The sequence below is a fragment of the Pseudonaja textilis genome, chromosome 14, assembly GCF_049901715.1.
Source record: "Pseudonaja textilis isolate UNSWEBS1 chromosome 14, rPseTex1.2, whole genome shotgun sequence".
NCBI classification, from domain to species: domain Eukaryota; kingdom Metazoa; phylum Chordata; class Lepidosauria; order Squamata; family Elapidae; genus Pseudonaja; species Pseudonaja textilis.
Window position 1 is genome coordinate 5,662,053 of NC_142003.1, and position 22,948 is coordinate 5,685,000.

The following is a 22,948-nucleotide window of genomic DNA, read 5'->3' on the forward strand; positions in this document are numbered from 1 at the left end:
GGAAGTTGAAATCCACAGGTCTTGCCAGTTTTGGAGACCCTTTGCAAAGCTAGAGCATCTTAGAAGGTTAAAAAAATAAAGTTAATACCACTTGTTGTTTTTTCATCAACCCAATGGTTGCTTCCTCCAGGGCCCTAAACCATGACTTGTTTCAACCACCACTGAATGAGCAAATTACAGTTGTGTGGTTGACAAAAACCTTGTCTTGTAAGCACCAGAGCCTGGATGTACGCAGTCTAAACCCAACCCAATCTCTTTAGCGCCGAGCGTAACGTATGAATCCAGGTAGGTCTTCAGGAACGTACCCGCTGATTATCAAGGCCTTCGTGGTCTTTGTGAACCAAGTTGTCGACTTCATTGAAGACAGGCCAATCTAGGTCAAAACAAACAAGGATTTCGCTCTTTTAAACCAGGATATTGTCAGCTTTGGAATCCTTATTAAAAGCTGCCACACAGCGGTGGAGGATGGAAGCTAACTATTGTTGTTGCAATAGACAAAATAAAGGGGAAAATGCCAAGGTCATTCTCTATGGCAATAGCAAGAATTATAGCACAAGGTTGATTAGTACATGTGATTTATGACGGAGAGAAAAGGGTGGAAGTAGGTTGAGTCTTGTGGGTGCCATGTTCCTGTTGTAATAAATTACTTTGGGATAATGTCTGTCTCGGAGTCGTTGATTGGAATAGATAATTCATGGAACCCTCACAGATGTCATGGAACAGTCGTTAAGTCACTTTTTTTTAGCCCTGTCGTAACGTCAAACTGTCAGTAAATTATACTACCTGAGACTTCTCAGGAAACAACTGAATGAAAAACTGCTGGTGATTTCCCGCACACCCTTGCCCCTTCCACACGTGGGCGCCAGATACCCGATCAGCTGCTGGGCGGGTGGTGCGCATATGCACAGTAGACTTGCTCTGGGCAAGGGCTCATCCACTAGCAGTAATGGCTCTGCGTGCCACTTCCGGCATAGGTTTGCTATCCCTGGCCTATAAGTGACTGTCTATAGTCTCTTCTTAAAAGCCTCCAGTGGTGGAATAACACAACTTCTGGTGGCAAGCTGTTCCACCGGTTAATTGTCCTCACTGTTATGAAGTTTCTCCTTAATTCCAGGTTGCTTCTAGAACCAGCAGCCCCACCCAGGGGTTGGGATTCTACAGGTTCGCACCTATTTGCTAGAAGCTGTTAACATTCTAAGCAGTTCGGAGAACCGGTTGTTAGAAGAAATTACTGGGCTAATCCTGTAAGGAAGGCAGGAAGGAAACATTCTGGTGTTGCTTACAGAAACTGCCTCTCCGTTAACCATTATTACATTCTTGGCAGGACTAGACTTCCTGTCTCTGGAACTTCTCTGGAGTTTTTTTTCCTCCTTTGCTGGTACTTTGCTTGTGTGGAGTGACCATTCAAAGTTACAATGGCACTGAAAAAAGTGACTTATGACCATTTTTCACACTTACGACTGTTGCAGCTTCCCCACAGTCATGAGAGGCCAGGTGAGGAGATGCGTGCCTCAATGTGAGTGATAGAGTTGGCCATGCCCGGCCAGTCACATGACCACAAAGCCACACCCAGCAACTAAGCCACGCCCACAGAACCGGTTGTTAAAAAACTTGAATCCCACCCCACAATAACGGATGAAAAAAAAAAATCCATCTGGGCACTTACGAAGACCCTCCATCTTTTGGCTGTGAGGCGTGGCTGAAGACGGTGAGGAGGGCAAGGAGTCGAACGCCATGTCGCTCATGCTTTCGTCCCCTGAGTTTTCAGAAAGACGGGAAAGGAGAGGGGGGCGGCTGCCGGAGACGGTTCGCGCCCGGCTACTGCCACACTTCTCTTCCGTGCCCCGCACAACAGTCTGAGCCAATTCCTGGACAGAGAAACACAAAACCTCAGCCAGGAACTTACCTCAGCTAGGAACTTGCCTCAGCAAACGGGTCTCTGCTGAAACAGCAGCAGGCTTGCTTGCCGGTTCAAATGGTGCAAAATTTAATTTAGTGCAATTTATTAAATCAATTTATTAAATGCAATTTATTAAATCAGGTCACTTATAATGTGAGCCAAACTTCAGCTCGGAACAATGCAACCATTTTGAGGCGTTCGTGAACCAAACCGCCTTCACAAAATGGCCCCCAGCAGTTCCTGGGATTCGAAGCTCCTTTGCCGCCAATACTTACAAGTAGTTTGCTACTACGAAACAAGGCGTCCTTCTCTTTGGAGGAGAGATCAAAAGGCATCAGCCCCATACTTTGACAAATCGGGTTGCAGGAGTGAGAATGGAAGAACAAGGCCATCCCCCGCACACCTGGGACAGGTAGAGAACCATCCATAGAAAGAATGAGAAATTGTTTCGAGGTGCAAAGCCTTACATAGAAGCCTAGCGATTTTTTCTCAAAGTCAAGATCCATTCAGACAAACCAGCCATCAACAGACACATAGAGATTAACCACATGTACACATCATTTAAAGGAGCCAATGAGAACAAAAAGACTAGAAAACACCTTCTCCAGCAACCAATATACTAGAATAAGCAAGGATGAACACCAGACAAACAATCAAACAGAAAACAATACCCCATTCAAGGAGAAAACCACACACCCCAACCAACATTAGTAGAGCAGGCTACTATAAACAAGGAGCACACCTCACACCCGCTTGCACTGATGTTACGTAGACAGACAATGAAACAGGTAACGAGCCAACAACTAAACTTAAGATGGACCAAGGACTCCCCAACAGCATCGCAATGCAGGCAGTCCTCCACTTCTGACCACAATTGAGCCCCAAACTTCCGTTGCTAAGTGAGACATTTCTTGAGTTTTGCCCCATTTTACGAGCTTTCTCGCCACAGTTAAGTGAATCACTCGGACTGTTAAGTTAATAATACGGTTGTTAGGTGAATGTGGCTTCCCCAACGACTTTGCTTGCCAGAAGGTTGCAAAAGGGGATCATGTGACCGTCATAAGTATGAGTTGCCGAGTGTCTGAATTTTCGTCAGGTGACCCTGGAGATGCTGCAATGGTTGCAAGGGTGGAAAACAACCGTACGTCACTCTTTTCAGTGCCATTGTAACTTCGAACCATCACTAAATAAACTGTGATAAATTGAGGGCCTCTTGATGTCACTAATTCTCATCAGCACCTGGACCCACATTTAAAGATTGTTCCTTCCAAGGATGGATGTTGTTGTGGTTTGTGAAGAGGGCAGCGGAATCGGATAGCGGGGAAGAACGGGGACCAGTCCGGGAGTCTGGGGAGGACTCGGATGAGGGTCCTGTGTCCAGATGGGGCCAGGACCATCTGGGAATGGGGTGCTGACTCCGGAGCCTCCAGAGTCTGGCAGCAGTGAGGCAGAGGAACAAGGGGAGCCTGTTCCCAGTGCGCATATGTGCAGAGCTGCCAGAAGGCAAGAGCACTGAGACAAAAGGGGCAACTCGGGTGTAAGGCTTGGAGATGATTGCTCCTCCCCTAAGGTATAAAGGACAGGCCAAGGTGATGAAATCTTCGCAGGAAGCAAAGTCGTTTGTTCTGTTCGGATTGATCCTTGAAGCTCTGTGTGGACTTTGTACTTCGGCTGGTTTTTTATAGTTCATTTGGCACTCTAGTTGTTGGCAGCCATTCAAAGGAGAGAAAAGTGGGTGCTTATCTCGAGGGACTGTTTGGACTCATTTCTGGCTGGGAATGCACATAATTCCCAGCGTAGAAATAAAACAAGAGTTGTTTTAACTAAGCGCGTGCTTAATTACGATTTCGAGAAGCCTTGGTCAGATCAAGACGTCTCCCAGAGCTGAAGCTGGTCCCCTTTTCCAATCAAGCAACTTTCCCCAACCCCTGCAGAAGTTAAGTCGCCCCCAAGGACAAACAATCGCTCTGTTGTTGTTTTTTTACCGAGATTCCCATCTCCAAAATCCGTGCCGCTCTCAGTATGGATCTGAGGATCTGTGTACAGGTCTCCAACCCCTTGGATGTCCACGATGATCAGCTGGTGTCCGGAGCGTTCAAAGGTGAAATGGCTGAAGGCCTGCAAAGAGAACAGGTGTTGCATCAGGCCAATGGGAACCTTAACCTTACCAATTAGGCTCTTTAAGGTCACCCATCACCTGCTGAATGGCTAGGAAAGGAAGTCCTACCTGCGGGGTCAGACGGATGTTGTCGTCTCGTACGAATCCCGAGTTCGAATTGTACTTGATGTACTTCCCCTCGATGTAATGTTCCAGGTGGTAAAGAGGTCGCCCCGGTCTATTCTTCATTTCAATTATGCAGGTCTGGACAATATCTACCTAAGGAAAAGAAAGAGGGAAGAGAAATAACTGACAGAGAAGTGGGGGGAAGGGGGAAACGCGCACGATTTTGAACCTTCTGGCCTTCACTAGTTCTCTCCAAGATTCTTTAACAGAGTTGGAAGGGACCTTGTAGGTCATCTAGCCCAACCCCCCAGCCCAAGCAGGAGACCCTACACCATTTCTGACAGAGGGCAGTCCAATCTCTTCTCGAAAGCCTCCAGGGATGAAGCTCCCACAACTTCCCTACGGCAACTTCAGTTCCATGGGTTGATTGTTCTCACTGTCAGAAAATTTTTCCTTATTTCTAGGTTGAATCTCTCCTTGTTCAGTTTCCATCCATTATTCCTTGTCTGGCCTTTGGGGTGTCTTGGAAAATAGCTTGACTCCCTCCTTTGTGGCAGCCCCTCAAATATTGGAAGACTGCTATCATGTCACCCCCTGGTCCTTCTCTTTCTTAGACTAGACATACCAAATTCCTGCCACTATTTCTCCTTAGTTCTAGGTTGCTTCTCTCCTTGATTATTCATCCGTTGCTTCTTGTTCTGCCTTCAGGTGCTTTGGAGAATAGCTTGACCCCCTCCTCCTCTCTGTGACAGCCCCCCAAATATTGGAACACTGCTATCCTGTCTCCCCTGGTCCTTCTCTTCACTAGACTAGCCATTCCCCGTTCCTGCAATCGTTCTTCATGTGTTTTAGCCTCCAATCCCCTCATTATCCTGGTTGCTCTTCTCTGCACTCTTTTCTAGAGTCTCAACATCTTTTCTATAGTGTGGTGACCAAGCCTGGATGCAGTACTCGAGGTGTGGTCTTACTAAGGCTTTGCAGAGTGGTATTAGTACCTCCCTTGATCTTGATTGTATCCCTCTGTGAATGCAACATACCTGCTTGGGAGGTTTATGGCGGTTATATTCTTCTCCCCATAACTTGGCTTCCATCTGCAGCCGCACATCCTCAAAATAGACTTCCCGGTCGACCGTCTCGATGTACCGCTTTGCCACGTAATTAAAGGCCCCTTTCCAATTCTGCATGTGCAGAAAATTGGACAGCTTTTTCCTTAAAAAAAAAAAAGAGAGAGAGAAACAAATGTCCAGTGAAGCTAGGATGCTATGGAAATAGCAGATGTTTGAAGAGTCCTTTGTAAATTTTAAGGATCATCCCCGACCGTTTTCTTCCTTCCTTCATCTATGGACAATCCAGGTCCACTTTAAGGGAAAAGTGTTGGTTTCCTGGCACGCAGGAGAAATCCAGTGGGATTCCTGGCATACCCTGAAAAGCTTTCTGCTCGACGTCCTGAACAAGGGTGAGCAAAGTCAGATTTGTTACTGTCAAAAGCAGCTTGCCACAATCTCAGTTACTCTCATCCTGAACTGTGCAATCATCAAACAGAGTAACAAGAGTAAGAGAGCTGGAAGGGATTTTAGAGATCTTATAGTCAAGCAGGAAACCCTAAACCAGTCCAGGCAAATGATTATCCAACATCTTTTTAAAAACTTCCAGTGTTGGAGCATTCACAACTTCTAGAGGCCAGCTGTTCCACTGATTAATTGTTCTGACTATCAAGAAATTTCTCCTTAGTTCTAAATTGCTTCTCTCTTGCTTCTTGTCCTGCCCTCAGGGGCTTTGGAGACTAGCTTGACTCCCTCTTCTTTGGGGCAGCCCCTGAGATACTGGAACACTGCTATCACGTCTCCCCTAGTCCTTCTTTTCATTAAACTAGACATACTCAGTTCCTGCAACCGTTCATGTGTTTTATCCTCCAGTCCCTTAAAATCTTTTGTTGCTCTTCTCTGCACTCTTTCTAGAGTCTCAACATCTTCTTATATACATCTTTTTTTTTTTAAACCAATGCTTTAATTCCCCGGGTTAGTGAATTAATGTACAAGTGCTGGAAATTAGTCTCTATATGAAAAGATTATAGTATATTTAAAATTAAGAGGGAATGATTACAGATATTATGCACAAGAAATATACATCAAGAGACACACTGTATAAATTGAAAGGAGGTTTTATGTAGTTTTATGTTTGTTTGTTGTTGTAAAATAAAAAAAATTATAAAAAAAGATTCTAGTATAAATAGAATATCCACTACCATTTGTTTCATCTCCAGGAATTGCCTAATTTCACAAAGAGTAGAGAGGGTGGGATTTTCCGTTTATTTTGCAATGAGTGAAAAGCTTTCGCTCCGCCCTTCATTCTTTCCTTGGCACCAGGTTTCCTATCTTGATTGAAACCTCAAGAATAAACTGAGGTGAATTAAAACAAGAAAATGGAGCTTTTCTTTCTTTTTTTCAAATCACAGAGGTCTAGAAACAACTGCATACTTACGTCCGGAAGCATTCACGCATCGCTCCTCGGCCAAAAGGCTAAAAAAACAAATCAGAGGTTATTACAAGTAGTCCTCAATTTACAAGCCATTCACTTATGACCATTCAGAATTACAATGCTACTGAAAAAAATGACTCTTGACCATCCTCGCTCTAACGACCGTCACTGCATCCCCATGGTCACATGACCAAAATTTGGGCAACGGGCATCTATTTATGATGGTTGCAGAGTCCTGGAGTCATACTATCTCAATCTGATAGCTTTGGGTAAGCAAAGTCAATGGCGGAAGCCGGATTTGCTTAATGACCACACGATTCATTTAATGACCATGGTGATTCGCTTAACAACCAGAGCCAAAAAAGAAGTCTGCACTTCTTACCTGCGCAGCCATTTTGATCAAGACTTCGTCTTCGACCCATTTTCCAGTAACGGCATTGTACCTGCCCAGTTTCAAAGGAAAGGAAATTTAAAAGGACCGCCTTATTAAAATGCAAAAAGAGAGGAATATATTATATTGCACTGCACGGTCCTAAATTCTTGTTTCTTATTGTTTCCACAGGTTGTTAACCACCTAGAGTTGCATCTGCCAGATGGATGATTCTGTCAGTTAAATGAATAAATAATTTGAGACGGTGTGTGAATCCACACTGCGTCAGTGCAGCTTTCTCCCACCCAAAGCACCCTGTAAAGATAAACTATAACTCCTGTCAGCCCATCCAGCTTACCCAACCAACTTCTGACAGCAAAACGATGGTTTTATAGGGAAAAACAGCCTGGAAAAAAAAATCTAAGCCTTGTAGGATTCCATACCATTACACTCTTCACAACAGAATATCTGTGTTTACACAAATACTGTTCGATTTCCCAGCCTGCACATAGTTAATAGCAAAGAGGGGGAAAAATACAATGTCAAGGTTCAGACCAATGTTTTAGGCTTGGCTCTGCTTAACCGCTGCTTGCTGATCCCATCTGAATTAGTTGACTGATTTATTAAATTTATAAACCCTCTATTTCACTGTCAACAGCAACTCTGGGTGGCTTAGAATATGATAAAAAGGTTTTAAAAAAAAGATAACATGAAACTGTTAGTGTAAAATTAAGAGGATTAAATAAGAAACTAATCCAATTAGCTGGGTTCACGCCACATATCACATTACAAATCAGTGTTTTTTTCAAACTTGGCAACTGTAATTTTTTTTTTTTTTAATAAGGTGAAAAAGAACCTAGGGGGAAAAAAAATAAAATCACAGCTACATCAACCCCAGATCTTGTAAAGCAATAAATGAGAAACGACTAGGGAAGCCTTAAATAAATGCTTCCCTTCTGGAAAGCGAGGAACACGAGAAAAACGTGTCTGTTTACACCAGGGATTTTGCTGCAGTCAAAGGTTAGCCTGGCGTATGCACATTCTCCACGCTTCCCTTTGCTCCTTTGGATATTTTTTTTCAGGTTGGGATGGGGATAAAGCTCGCGTTCTGGCTTTGCTGAACGTGGTTGCACCCAAGAGGGAGATAATATAAAGTCCTATTTTGAGAGGAGCGCAGAGGCCAAAACTAATAATAGCTTGGAAGAAAAAAATCTTTTCAAACATTTTTTTCCCTTATTTGAATACTTCCAAAGAGCAACTTGCTGGCTTATCTTCACGATTTGGGAGACAAAAGAAAAACGGATTTAGGAATAGGGAGAAAAAATTCTAAGAAAATTCTAAACGAGACGAGAATCGGGTCTAAAAATCCATCGTGCTACTGGATCTTTTTTTAGCTTTTCAGAAATTGAATACAGATAGTTTTTCACATAGGATTATAGTAAAGCCAGCCCATTGCAGCTGTATATTGTGATGTTGCAAAACAGATTGGTCATGTGACTGACCCAATTTTACTGTAAATTTTGGGGTAGCATTAAGCAAACACAGCGATCTTTAACCAAACCAATGGTTTGCTATGGGGCGCAGCGGTTTGGCCAAAACCTAAAAGTTTCATAAAGCTTTATTATTTTTTTAAATTATTTTCCAAATTACACATCTCTATTTACATTTTAACTGTATTGTGCATAGATATTACATATATTTATATTTATTTCTATATATTAATCCTTATTCCTATGTTCTATCCACTTATACCATTTATCCCAAACCGCATAGTATTCTGATTCCTCCTTGCTTGTTAGTTCTATTGTTTCTCCATCTCAGTACATTCTAATATTTTTCGTATTAAAAACCTCTTCGGATGGTATGTTTTCTAATTTCCAACTCTGTGCAAAAACTATCCCCGCTGCTGTTATTATATGCAATATGATGTATTGGATTTGTTTACAAAATTTCCCTTTAACTATTCCCAATAGGAATAGTTCAGGTTTAAATTCTATTTGATGTTCTGTTATCTCCTGTAGCCATTTTTGTACTTTCATCTATTATTTTCTGGCTTTGGGGCACTGCCACCACATATAAAAAAATGTTCCATATTTCTGCTTTATTTTTTTTATAAAATTACCCAATTACTGAGAAACAAGTTTAACCTTTTTATACAGCTCAGAGTAACCTTTACAGCTAGGCGTGAAGCTCAGCTTGGATGCAACAAGGCTAGGCTAGAATTCCCTTTTGGTGCCTTATGTTTGGCTCTAGCTACTGGGATATGTAGTTGAACCATTTTTGGAGGGTGGCCAATTTTCAGTCTCTTTTGACACCCCACCCACTCCCTGTGCACCCAGATTTTAAACATCACAACTTAGATGTTTGTCATTACTAGACTAAACTGGAGTAAACTAGGTTTAACTGGAATGGAATGGACTGAAATAGAATATAGAACAATAGAATGCAGAACAGAATGCACAATAGGTACATTAGATAGATAGATAAATAAATAGATAGGTAGATAGATAGATAGATAAAAAGAGAGGGGGTATGTGTGTGTGTGTGTGTGTGTGTATAAAATATACACACACACACAGAGATAGATAGATAGATAGATAGATAGATAGATAGATAGATAGATAGAGAAAGAAAGAAAGAAAGAAAGAAAGAAAGAAAGAAAGAAAGAAAGAAAGAAAGAAAGAAAGAAAGAAAGAAAGAAAGAAAGAAAGAAAGAAAGAAGAATTCTTTATTGGCCAAGTGTGATTGGACACCCAAGGAATTTGTCTTTGGTGCAAATGCTCTCAGTGTTATAAAAGAAAAGATACATTCGTCGAGAGTCAAGAATCATAAGGTACAACACTTAATAATAGTCATAGGGTACAGCAATCAAATCATACTAGGAAACAGTCAATAAAAATCATTAGGATACAAGCAACAAGGTTACAGTCATTGAATAGAACAGAAGATAGAATAGACAATAGAATATAGAATAAAATAGAATAATAAAATGGTAGAATAGAAGAATAGAAATGTTATTGTCCCTTTAAATGTACACTAATCAGCATACATTAAAATGAAATTTCGTTCCACTCAGCTCTCAAAAGATGACCATATACCTAGATATACCTACACAACACCCACCCACTTACACACAAAACGATGCAAGCATGAATGATTAAGAGTTCAGGAGATAAGCACTGAGAGACGTTCTCTGCTTCTGGATAATAATAGGATTAACTCCAATCCAGGCACCTGATTAAGTAATAGGGAATGATATGATAACCCGTTTTGCTAATTTGATTTTGGTATCTGATATCTTCCTTGTGGCGGTTACGTCTCCTGATCCCTTTCTCCGTTCCAACAATATCACAACCTTAAAAAGTGGGAGAAGAGAAATAGCCAAGGGACTGTTGATTTTAATAAACTAATTTTTTTTTAATGCACCAGGGGAGCAAAAGTAGAAATTCTTCAGCCTCAAATCTCTGGCATGCAGGAAATATCGACCGACCTGTAGCGGGTGGCGTTTTCCATTTTGATCTCTTCCAGGTGAAATTCCGCCCAGGGGTCAGGCATGTGCTTAGCTTTCTCAATTGCATTCTTCCATGCTTCCTGCAAAGGTCAAAACTATTAGGTGAGTTATTTATATAAAGTGCTTTCAGGCAATCTGTACTCTGCAGAAATTCCCCCTCGGATTAGATTCACAGTCCTGATTCTGTTGGTTAAGTTTCCATGGTTCAGATACAGGTAGTCCTTAACTTACAGTTCACTTAGCGAGTGTTCAAAGTTACAATGGCACTGAAGAAAAATAATGTATGACCTTTTTTTCCCACATTTATGACCGTGGCAGCATCCCCATTATTTTATTGAGGCTTGATTCACATTTAGGACAATTGCAGTGTCCTGGGAATCCCTTTCGTGACCTTCTGACAAGCAAACTCAATGGGTAAAAACAGATTCACAATGACCAGGGGAGTAATTTAACCACTGCAGCGCTTCCCTTTAACAACAGGGGCAAGAAAAGTTGTAAAAAAATGGGGCGAAAGCCACTTAACGAATTTCTCACTTTAGTAACGTCAATATTGGGCTCAATTGGCATCGTAAGTTGTGGACTACCTGGCATTATGCTAATCCACAAACCCTGGTTTAATCAATCAAACCGGCTGGGCTTGTGCTTGAGTGATAAGGGGTAAGGTTGATTTAATGCAACACGTAAACCCGGTCAAGATTTCGATCACATTTGGACCTAAAGACCTTCTGGTCCAGGAAAAAACATAAGTCTAGAGACCTTCTGGTCATCCTTTGGCCTGTTTGAACTGACCATGTGGTGTAGATCAGAGGTGTCCAATCCTGTTGACTTTAAGACAGGGGTCTCCAAACTTGGCTACTTTAAGACTTGTGGACTTCAACTCCCAGAATTCTGGAAGTTGAAGAATTCTGGAAGTTGAAGAATTCTGGAAGTTGAAGTCCACAAGTCTTAAAGTTGCCAAGTTTGGAGACGTCTGCTTTAAGAGTTGTGAACTTCAACTTCCAGAATTCCCTATCCAGCGAGGAGATTTGCAACCAAGCCACTAAATTACATTGTGTGAACAGAGCCAAGGTGAAAATCACACTTTGAAAAAAATCTTTCCATTATATTTTTGGAGGTCAATTACATTAAAGTAAGTTAATTACATTAAGAGCCACGGTGGCACAGTAGTTAAGAGTGCAGTACTGCAGCCTACTTCTGCTGATTGGCAGCTGCCTGCAATTTGGCAGTTCAAATCTCACCAGGCTCAAGGTTGACTCAGCCTCCCGTCCTTCTGAGGTGGGTAAAATGAGGACCCAGATTGTTGGGGGCAAGAGGCTGACTCTGTAAACCGCTTAGAGAGGGCTGGAAAGCGGTATATAAGACTGAGTGCTATTGCTATTAATTCCATATTTATTTGCAAAACCTGTTTTTTCCCCACTCTTTGGGGAAACAAAACAGAACAGTAAATAAGTTCCCTCCACTGGAAATTCTTTTGTCTAAAAATGGATTGAATTATTCCTCCTTTCTCCATTGTTTACTGCTGATTCATAGACTCCAGCTATCTCAGATATGACTGGAGAAAGGGAGGGACACGTTTAAAATTTATTTTGCAAAACTCAGCCCTCGAGTAAGAAAAATATGTGCTGAAAATGTTAATGCAATTAGAAAGAATGCACGGGACGAAGTGGTGTGTGTGTGAAGTGGAATCCAGAAGCTGGACATCTGGACAGTCCAAAAACTGCACAGAAGTACAATGATAAATGAGAGAAGAGACACTCAGTGCATTAAATCACATGCAAATATTTTTTTTTCCTTGCACAAAATAATATTTTTGTTTCTTCTACTTCTACTTGGTTGGGTCTCTTCCAGCAAAAAAGCCTCATCAGTTGACCTTGGATTTCTTTACTTAGTTCAACACTCTTTGTTTCTTTAAAAAAGTAAATATACAGTGAAACTGGAACAGGCTTTTCGTGTCCAAACAGAAACCACACCAACATCCCACAAGCATCACCAAAGCAGCAAACACTTAAAAACATAAAGCCCCCAAACCTACACAGTGGCAAGAATTCAGGCAGATGTTAGTACGAAAGAGAGGTTAAAAATATCACAACTCTAGAGTCATCACTTTTCCAAGTCATTACAAAATGCCAGGATAGGAAAGACAGCTTGGTGTAGCTGTTAAGGTGCTGGTTTAGATACTAGGAAATGGTGAATTCTAGTTCTGTGGTTAGGCACAAAGCCAGCTGGGTGACTTTGGGTCAATTACCAGGAGATGGAATGTTCTAGTCCCACTTTAGGCATGAAAGCTGGCTGGGTGACTTTGGGCCAATCACCAGGAGGTGGTGAGTTCTAGTTCCACTTTAGGCATGAAAGCTGGCTGGGTGACTTTGGGCCAATCACCAGGAGGTGGTGAGTTCTAGTTCCACTTTAGGCATGAAAGCTGGCTGGGTGACTTTGGGTCAATCACCAGGAGATGGAGAGTTCTAGTCCTCATGAAACCCAGCTGGGTGACTTTGGGCCAATCACCAGGAGGTGGTGAGTTCTAGTTCTGCCTCTGCCACGAAAGCCAGCTGGGTGACCCTGCCTCTCTCTCTCTCTCAGCCCAACCTACCTCACAGGGTTGTTGTTCTGGTGGGACAAACAGGAGGAAGGAATATTGTGTGTATTTTCCGCCTTCAGTTATAAAAACAATAAAGGTGGGATATAAATAAATAAAAATATTTTGCTCAAGGAAGTTTAAATGTTACTTTTATTTGACATGATCCCTCTCCAAAGAGGTTGTCAGATCCTATTTATTCCATGTTGGCTTAAAAAGCCAGATCTGGGCTTTTGAAAGGATGTGGTGGGTACCCCAAAAACGAGAAGCAAAAAATCAAGAGGGGGAAAAAAAGAGAAAAAAGGGATTTTGTATCATTTCCACGTCAGTTTCATTCAAGGAAATTAGCCTGGTCTGATCTCTCTCTAATCATGTCCGCCCTTCTGTCTTGTTAAGATATCCACCCAGTCACTTGTGGTGAGAAGGGCGGTCATATAAATGGTTTAAATAAAGTAACTGAAAAAATTTAATAAATGACAGGCTTTGGGGAGAGTGTTCCCAAACTGGAGCGGATAACATGAAGACGATGCGAAATGCAAAACATGTGTTTATTAGAGTCTGGTGGGAAAAAGGAGGGGATTTGGGGTTGACCTACCCGTCCATGGTCAGTCTGAGCGCTGCCCTTAGGGGGGTGCTGAGTCCCATTCTGAAGGACACAGACAAGACACAATTACTGAACGACACAGCAAAACAAGACAAGCCAACATGGTTATCGCAGCTACCGAAAAAGTCACCTTGCCGCTAGGATCCCAATCGCTCCTTCCCTCTTCTTCCAAATTCAACAGAGATATTATCGTCAATACAGACCCTTTTACCTAACAGTTATCTCTATCTTAACAATATTTTTTGCAAAAAAAAAGAAAAAAAGAAATCTTGACTTTTTTTTTGCAAGAAGGGCACAGTGCAAGCAAAAAATATTCAGGAGCATCAGTCGATTCTGCTCGGACAAACATTTGAGGCTGAAAGTAAAGCTTGCAAAAATCCATACTCGGGTTATGTCCTCGCTGGTCAGGTCACCTGTACGTTTCAGTGCCAGTTTCATGTGCAAAAGATTTCTAATTAAATCACCCAGGGGTTTGTCTTTTGTTTTTTTTAAAAAAAGACAGTTGACCTTTTTTTCCCCTATGCATGTACAATTATGTCATCCGTCACAAGACACAAGTGATTCTGGATGGCGTACAAGCAAAAAAGTTTAAAACAACAAACATGTCAATTAGGCCAATGAAATGCAGAGTAACAGTCTTGGAAGGGACCTTGGAGGTCTTCTAGTCCAGCCCCCTGCTGGAGGAGGTGATCCTACATCATATCAGACAAATGATTGTACAATCTCTTCTTTAAAATCTCCAGTGTTGGAGCATCCAGAACTTCTGGTGGCAAGTCGTTCCACTGGTTAATTGTCCTCGCTGTCAGAAGTTTCTCCTTCGTTCCAGGTTGCTTCTCTCTTTTATTCATTTCCAACCATTGCTTCTTGTCCAGCCCTCTGGGGCTTTGGAGAATAATTTGACCCCCTCTTCTTTGTGGCACCCCTTAGATCCATGATGGCGAACCTATGGCACACGTGCCACAGGTGGCATGTAGGTAGGCCCACTTGTGCCGGCATGCGAGCGACAGGCAAACTTACCTCACTGCGCATGCGTGCACCTCCCAGCTGATTTTTGGCTATTTGAGGCTTTTTTCGGCCTCCCAGAGGCTTGAAAAAAGCCTCTGCAGGTTTCTGCAGGCCGAATAATAGGCCCGTTTTGTCACTCCCTGTATTTCCTCAAAATCTGGGAGGCCAAAAAATCAGGTGGGAGGCGCAGTGCAGGTAAGGGGGCGGGGGGATTGCGCACGCATGCGCAGGGGGCGTGCATTGCCTTCTGGGTGCTGGCATGCCAGTGTGCGCTTGCACAATTTTTGGCACAGGAGCCCAAAAAGGTTAGCCACCACTGCTTTAGATATTGGAAGACTGCTATAATTCTTCAAACTTTGTAAGAAAGTCACTGCGTATGCTGGCCAAATAATAAACTATAGAGAACGCAAATTGGAACAGCACACTTGTCCAAAATTTAAGCGCAGCTACACTAAAGCAGAAAAATATCCAAATGATGCATATTGGCAGAGTTAGTGACATCCAGCCAAAGCGAACAAGAAAGCTCATTGCGAAAGAAAGAAAGAAAGAAAGAAAGAAAGAAAGAAAGAAAGAAAGAAAGAAAGAAAGAAAGAAAGAAAGAAGAGAGGGAGGGAGGGAGAGAAGGAAGGAAGGAAGGAAGGAAGGAAGGAAGGAAGGAAGGAAGGAAGGAAGGAAGGAAGGAAGGAAGGAAGGAAGGAAGGATGAAAGAAAAAACAATTAGAAAGAGGCTAAAACTTACCCTAACATGGAAGGAATTTCTGGGAGAAGAGCTGGTGGAATAACTCTCATTTTTAACCAGGTTGCTGTAATAGTTATGAACTTTGTCCTTGGCTGCCTTGTTCAAAACAGGGTCATCTGTAATCGGGCAGATGTAGTAATTCTCCTCCTCGTCGCTGTCCGCCTCGTGGCAATTCCCACAACCTGGTTTGGTTAACGAGGCGTTGTCCAGGTACTCCATGTGGAATATCAGGTCTTCGTCCGCCATATTGGGAGAATACGGACCTCCCTCGGTGGGCTGCTGGGGGAGCCAGTATTACAGGCTGGAGGAACTAGGGAAGGAAATCGAAGAGAGAGAAAAATGAATGATCAGGATTGTGGGGGCAGAAACCAGAACTGGCTTGGGTTTGCAGGACAAAGTTATAAACCATGATTTAGTACGAGAAAGGAGAGCCGTCAGTTCTAACAATGCTGAGAGATGGATCAAGCATTCCACAGGGCTCTAAAACAAGCCAAATGCAAAACAAAAGACTATGCTAGTTTGGATTCATGAGCTAATTCAGTTAATGTCTGGATTACAGGTGGTTTTACAACCATTCGCTTAGTTTGAAGTTACAACGGCATCGAAAAAAGCGACTTCATACTAAACTTCACAAGGAGCCATGGTGGCGCACTAGTTAGAATGCAGTATTGCAGGCTGACTCTGCCCACTGCCAGGAGTTCGATACCGACCAGCTCAAGGTTGACTCAGCCTTCTGTCCTCCCAAGGTGGGTAAAATGAGGATCCAGACTGTTGGGGGCAAGAGGCTGATTCTGTAAACTGCTTAGAGGGGGCTGGAAAGCACTATAATGCAGTATATAAGTCCGCTATTGCTTGGAAAGGAAGGGAGGGAGGGAGGGAGGGAGGGAGGGAGGAAGGAAGGAAGGAAGGAAGGAAGGAAGGAAGGAATAGTGATGCTCTTGTTACAATGCAATGTTGCAGGCTAACTCTGTCCACTGCCGGGAGTTCGATCCTGACCAACTCAAGGCTGACTCAGCCTTCGATCCTTTTGTGGGTAAAATGAGGACCCAGATTGTTGAGGGGCAAGAGGCTGACTCTGTTAACTGCTTAGAGAGGGCTCTAAAGCACCATGAAGCAGTATATAAATCTGCTATTGCTTGAGAAGGAAGAAAAAGAAGGAAGGAAGAAGGAAAAAGGGAAGGAAGGAAGGAAGGAAGGAAGGAAGGAAGGAAGGAAGGAGCAAGCAAGCAAGCAAACAAGCAAGCCCTAGTGGTGCATTTGTTACAGTGCAGGGTTTCAGGTTAACTCTGACCACTGCCAGGAGTTCGATCAAAGTAGACTCAGCCTTCCATCCTTCCAAGGTGGGTAAAATGAGGACCTAGATTGTTGGGAACGAAAGGCTGACTCCGTAAAATGCTTAGAGAGAGCTGGAAAGCACTGTATATTAAGCGGTATATTAATCTTAAGCACTATTGCTATTATGACCGTTGTAGCATCCCCACTATCATATGATCAAAATTGAGACACTTGGCAACTCACTCCTCTTTATGACCCTTGCAGTGTCCCCGGGTATTGTGATCACTTTTTGTGACCTTCTGATCAACAAGTGCCCCTTGCATTGATGGTCCACTCAATATGCCAATCGCTTTATTGGAATCTGCAAAATTTCTATCCCTGAATTGCACATTCAGTGCTTTTGAGATAACCCAACTTTGGCCTCTGCTGTGCAAGAGGCATAATAACCCTTGGGCCCACGCGGAAAGCTACATTATGACTCTAAAACCGCCGTGAGCATCGTGGTGCAAGTCTGGACTTGCCATCTCCACCTCGGTGTCATGCACAACTGCAAGAGAAGTAAAATACCAACAGGATCTACTAAACCAGCCGGTCTCGGCACGTTGGATAAACCAGATGCAATCAAAATCCAACAAAGAGAAGGACTAGGAGGGACATGATATTTGAAGGGCTGCCCCAAAGAAGAGGGAGTCGAGCTATTCTCCCAAAGCATCTGAAGCAAGAAGTAATGGATGTAAACTACTCAAGGAGAAAAGCAATCTGGAATTAAGGAGAAATTTGACAGGGAGGACACTTAACCAGTGGAACAATTTGCCTTCAGAAGTTGTAGGCGCTTCATCACTGAAGGCTTTTAAGAAGAGATTGAGCAGCCATTTGTCTGAAACGGCATAGGGCTGTGATGGCGAACCTCTGGCATGTGTGGCACACAGAGCCTTCTCTGTGGGCATGCGTGTCGTTGCCAGGTGCTCTTCTGGTTTCTGGCTTACAGAACCATCTCTGTGGGCATGTGCACTGACCAGCTAGTCTTCGTGGGCGCCGGACTGCCTGAAAACGGCCCCAAAATGGCTGAAAACAGCCTGAAAACAGCCCCAAAATGGCTGAAAACAGCCTAAAAACGGCCACAAAATGGCTGAAAACACCCTGAAAACGGCCCCAAAATGGCTGAAAACACCCTGAAAACGGTCCCAAAATGGCTGAAAACAGCAAAAAACAGGCTTGCCATGGCTAGCTAATCTTTGGGTTTCCAACATTCTGGCATGCACACATGCACCCACATTCCGTTTTGGGCACTCTGCCAGAAAGGTTCACAATCACTGGTATAGGGCCTCCTGCTTGAGCTGGGTGGTTGGACTAGAAGACCTCCAAGGTCCCTTTCCACTCTATTATTCTGTTACTCTACTGGTAGTCCTCGACATACGACCACAACTGAGCCTGGAATTTATGTTGCTAAACGAGAAATTTGTTAAGAGCGTTTGGCTCCATTTCACGATTTTTTTTCTTGCCACATTCATTAAGTGAATCACTGTGGTTGTTAAATGAGCAACCCGGTTTGTTAAATGAATCTGGCTTCCCCCATGGACTTTGCTTGTCCAGGACGTCGCAAAGGGTCATCACATCATCACTTGCAACCATCATAAATATGAACCACTTGGCATCTGGACTTTCTGGCTTTTCTTTTGAAGACCTTTTGCTTCTTACCCGAGAAGCTTCTTCAGCTTCGACTTCCATTCCTCAGTCAGAACCCAGGAAGCTTCTTGGATGAGAAGTGAAACATCTTCAAAGAAAAACAACAGAAAGTGTCATGCCCCTGGTAGAGACCGATCTAAGGGAGAGGAGGAACAGCCGACAGGGAATGGAAGTATGGCTCTGGAGGTTGTGGAGGAGGCTGGGGAAGGGCAGAGGCCAGCTGAGCAGAGGAGGACCCAGGCCCATCCCCTCTCCATCCTAGGGCACGTGGGGAGGAAAGGATAAGGAACAGACTGGTCTGCTCAGGAGGAAAGGGCCTTGATCCTCTTCATGGGCTGCAGCTGTTACAACTGAATAAGAGTACTGACCTGCGTACTGGCGAACGCTGGAAACAAAGCATGTAAATATCTCTAGTTTATAGTTCCTCTCTGAGTTTGGCGTCCTTCCCAGTGCATGTTCTGTTATCTGTGGACGTCCTCCAGCCCTTATCTTGCCTGGTTTGTGTTGCTTTATTCCTTCTTTGTGTAACTGTGTGGGAGGTTTTTTTTTTTTTTTGTCTTCCATCAAAGATATTCAGAGCTTGGAAGCAAAGTGAAGGAATAAAAGGGGCTTCACCTGTTATCTGTGATTGTGTTTGGTTTGTATCCCACCCTGGGCCATCACAGAAAGTCTGTTGAAAAAGCACCTTTGGGACAAGCATCCGAACGTAAATACCGTGACCATGCGGACGCTGCAACGGTCGTAAGCGTGAAAAATGATTGTCTCTTTTTTTTTCAGTGCCGTTGCAACAGTCACTAAATGAACTGTTGTAAGCCGAGAACTACCTGTACTCTGCTTTTCCAGTCTTATCTCTGGGGGCAGCAAACGTTGGGCAGGGAGGCAGATGTGGCTACTGTGGGGAGGAACATGCTGTTCCTTTCTTGAAGGAGATCCATGCGCTGGTGCCAAGTGGGCAGATTTTTCAAAGCAACGACTGGTTCTCTGCCAACGAAGATCCCTAGCAGCCAATCAGGCGAGGAGGCTGCAGCTTCCCTTCCCGGTGCCAAGAGACTAAAACAAAGAGCTCTTAATAAATCCGTTGGCCACAGGCACGGGGTTGAGCAGAGAAATCCTTTTCTATGTTGTCGTTGTTTTTTTAAATCCCTTTTATCTGTTGGGAGAGAAGTGCTCCTTTGCGAGAGAGGAACATTCCTTGCAAAAGAGAAGCCGGTTCAGAAACAATCATGGGGTTGTTTCCAGACAAGGGGATCGCTCGGTGGTCTACTTTTCCTTCTGCGTATTTCCTAGCATTGTGCATTTCCTTGGTGTGTGTGTGTGTGTGTGTGTGTGTGTGTGTGAAACATATCCTGCGATCTCCGGAACTTAAAATTACATTGAATGTATGTCTGTGTGTGTATATATATATATGTATGTCTCTCTGTGTGTGTATATATACATGTATATGTATATATATATGTGTGTGTGTGTGTGTGTGTCTGTGTGTCTGTGTCTGTGTCTGTGTCTGTGTGTATATATTTGTGTACACACATACATACATACTAGCTGGATACCCGTTCTTTGCTACGAAACGATGTGGTCGGGCTTAGTTTTGGGGGGAGGAAAATAAGGGGGAGAAATTCTGCCTCTGCCTACCAACATCTGTCAGTATTCATCTGGCTAGCGTCCTGTCAGTGTATGAGAGAGTTGAGGGCTGTTTGGAAAGTGAAACAGTATTGGTTGTGTGAGCAAGGAGCCTGGACCTGGCTTAGCTCAACTGTTCTGGACTAAAGCTGTTTGGTGCTGTGAAATTGAAACTAAAACTCCTCTGCTTGTGTTTTGCATTTGGAACAGATTTCTTTTCGGGTGGGGAGGTGAAGTAGAACTCCTTAGCATCAGAGCGTGTTAATAATAATATAGGAAATATTAATGCTCTGATGGTCATTTCGAAAAATCCTTTCTTAGTGAGCACCTAGAAGCCAAGAGGAACAGACGTGCCCAATTTCAAGTTTGTAGGCTTTGGGTTCTGGAGATTTTGTGACGATGCGTGAGTGATATTTTGCTTTGACAGATAGATAGATAGATAGATAGAATCACAACTATCACTTATCCTTCACTCCAAAAGGACTATCTATAGAAACTGATGCCAGGGTTCACCCAAAGATCAGACCGTCGTCCCTTAATCACAGAGGGAATAAGGACAAATACACTTTGTCTATTTACTAAAGGTGTGAATCCAAGAATCTGACCTCCTTCGTTCTTCCTGTCTGATGCAAAGGGGCACTTTTAACAGCCTCATAGCTTTATCCTGCCTCCAACACCAGCTTGAGCCAAACAAATATGTCCATTCTGCCCTGAAATTAGCAATCGATTATTCAGCCCTTTTTACCAGAGCTTCCCTTTCTCTCATTTTTAAAAATGTTCATTGCGCTGGATGGTGCTGCAATGTGATTTTAGAGGCCCTATATAAATAGAAAGGAAGGAAAAAAGGAGGAAGGAAGGAAGGAAGGAAGGAAGGAAGGAAGGAAGGAAGGAAGGAAGGAAGGAAGGAAGGAAGGAAGGAAGGAAAATTACTGTACTCCAAACCCTACGTTAGAAACAAACTATCTTCAACATAAAATCTTCCATATCCAAAGAATTTATGCAACAAAATTCTGACAAATGTTTTCCAGCACATTCGCAAGCTAAAAGAAAACAATATCATTTCCTTCCTTCCTTCTTCTCTTCCTTCCTTCCTCTCTTCCTTCTCTTCCTTTTTTTCTCTTCCTCCCTCCTTTTCTCTCTCTTTCCTTTCTCTCTCTCTCTTTCCTCCAAGCCTTGTGAAGCTATAAACCGTAGGAAACGTTAACACAGCCGAGCCGAGTGCTATTTTTGCTACACTAGAGACGAATTGCCACACATGCACACGCTGGCTCCTGGTGTAGCCAAGAGGGTGGTTTACATAACAGTTTGTACCCGGAGCAACACATGTGGCTGGCTGCACACTGCTGACTTCGCTCCACCCCTCCCCAAGCCCTCCCCACACGCTGAAATCCAAGAAACACATGAGCTGATGCAAAGGCAGATCTGCTGATCGAGTGCATCCTGATATGAAATCACCATTTTTGCTTCTTAAGAACCTTTCATTTTAACACATTATTTTCCAACCTTGGCTGCTTGAAGATGGCTAATGCAATCCTAAATTGCAGTAATAGAGGGATGCAATAGAGATCAAATGAGGTACTAATACCATTCTATAAAGCCTTAGTAAGGCCACACCTAGAGTACTGCATCCAGTTTTGGTCACATTATAAAAAAAAGATGTTGAGACTCTAGAGAAAGTACAGAGGAAAGCAACCAGGATAATTAGGGGACTGGAGGCTAAAACATATGAAGAATGGTTGCAGAAACTGGGCCTGGCTAGTCTAGTGAAGAGAAGGACCAGGGGAGACAGGAGAACAGTCCTCCAATATTTGAGGGGCTGCCACAGAGAGGAAAAAGGGGTCAAGCTATTTTCCAAGGCACCTGAAGGCTGGACAAGGAATAATGGATGGAAACTGAACAAGGAGAGATTCAACCTGGAAATAAGGAGGAATTTTCTGACAGTGAGAACAATCAACTAATGGAACAGAAGTTGCCTTTGGAAGTTGTGGGAGCGCCATCACTTGAGACCTTCAAGAAGAGATTGGACTCCCATCTCTCAGATATGGTGTAGTGTCTCCCGCTTGGGTAGGGGGTTGGACTAGATGACCTACAAGGTCCCTTCCAACTCTGATTATTTATTAAATGGCTGGACTTCAACTCCCAGAATTCCCCAGCAAGCACAGCTAGCTGAGAAATCGTGGGGATTAAATACCCACCCATCTTCAACCTAAGGTTAAGACATGGTGATCTATGATTTAAATTTGCATTTCCCAACTGGGTCTTTTTTCCCCCAGATTTACAGACCACTTCCCAGAATCCCCTGCAATGCTGACTAGAGAATTATGGGAGTCGAAGTCCCTGTATCTTCAAGTCCCCACAAGCTTGGAAAGTGGAGGGGAACTTCTTAATTTACACTCTACTTTTCCAGAACTGGGCATGACCAAATATAACCAATATTGCATGTTTTTAAGATCAACTATACAAAAAAAATTCTGACAAATGTTTTCCAGCACATTGGATTGTATTTTTTCCAGGTGAAATTTAGGATTAATTCTAATCCTCTAATCCTTAAGCATGCAACTTGGGTCAATAACTTGAGAATCAGTTAGGGAGTGGGGCATTTTTCCAATCATAGTTTAAAATTGCGCAGATCACCAGTTACATTCTCTAAAGACCTTGCTTTCAAATAGGCAATTTAATTCAGGTTTATTTAAGAACAAACCCATAATTCATATACTCACCCTCTCTTCTGGCACCCTGGCACAAGTGGGCTTACTGCTTACAGTAAAAAGAAATTGAATTCAAAATTTAATTTAATGGGAAGGGTGCTCAGCTTATCCCATTGAAGGGTGTTTTCTGATGTGTCAGAATAATAACTCCTTGCCTGCAGCACTTTCAGATAAAAGTAGTTTTGCGCAGCCAACAAACCTGCTCTCTAACAAATTATTGCAACTTATTTAAATAGCACTGCCAATAGAAAGA

General features: G+C 43.1%; 1 protein-coding gene across 7 annotated transcripts in view; it reads right to left on the reverse strand.

Annotated features, from left to right (window-relative positions):
• EEF2K (eukaryotic elongation factor 2 kinase) overlaps nt 1–22,948 on the reverse strand; it is a 36,041-nt gene that overhangs the window by 11,144 nt on the left and 1,949 nt on the right. For 2 of the 7 annotated variants that reach the window (XM_087912718.1, XM_087912717.1), the window contains exons 2-12: nt 15,407–15,716; nt 13,654–13,704; nt 10,463–10,563; nt 6,985–7,045; nt 6,606–6,643; nt 5,162–5,333; nt 4,128–4,277; nt 3,886–4,018; nt 2,176–2,303; nt 1,667–1,868; nt 306–373 (exon numbers count right to left, since the gene is read on the reverse strand). In XM_087912718.1, coding sequence (XP_087768844.1) covers nt 306–373; nt 1,667–1,868; nt 2,176–2,303; nt 3,886–4,018; nt 4,128–4,277; nt 5,162–5,333; nt 6,606–6,643; nt 6,985–7,045; nt 10,463–10,563; nt 13,654–13,704; nt 15,407–15,652 — 1,350 coding nt within the window. In that variant the 5' untranslated portion in view covers nt 15,653–15,716. The remainder of the gene's footprint in view (nt 1–305; nt 374–1,666; nt 1,869–2,175; nt 2,304–3,885; nt 4,019–4,127; nt 4,278–5,161; nt 5,334–6,605; nt 6,644–6,984; nt 7,046–10,462; nt 10,564–13,653; nt 13,705–15,406; nt 15,717–22,948) is intronic. The other 5 variants (XM_087912720.1, XM_087912719.1, XM_087912722.1 and 2 more) reach the window with 3 other exon arrangements.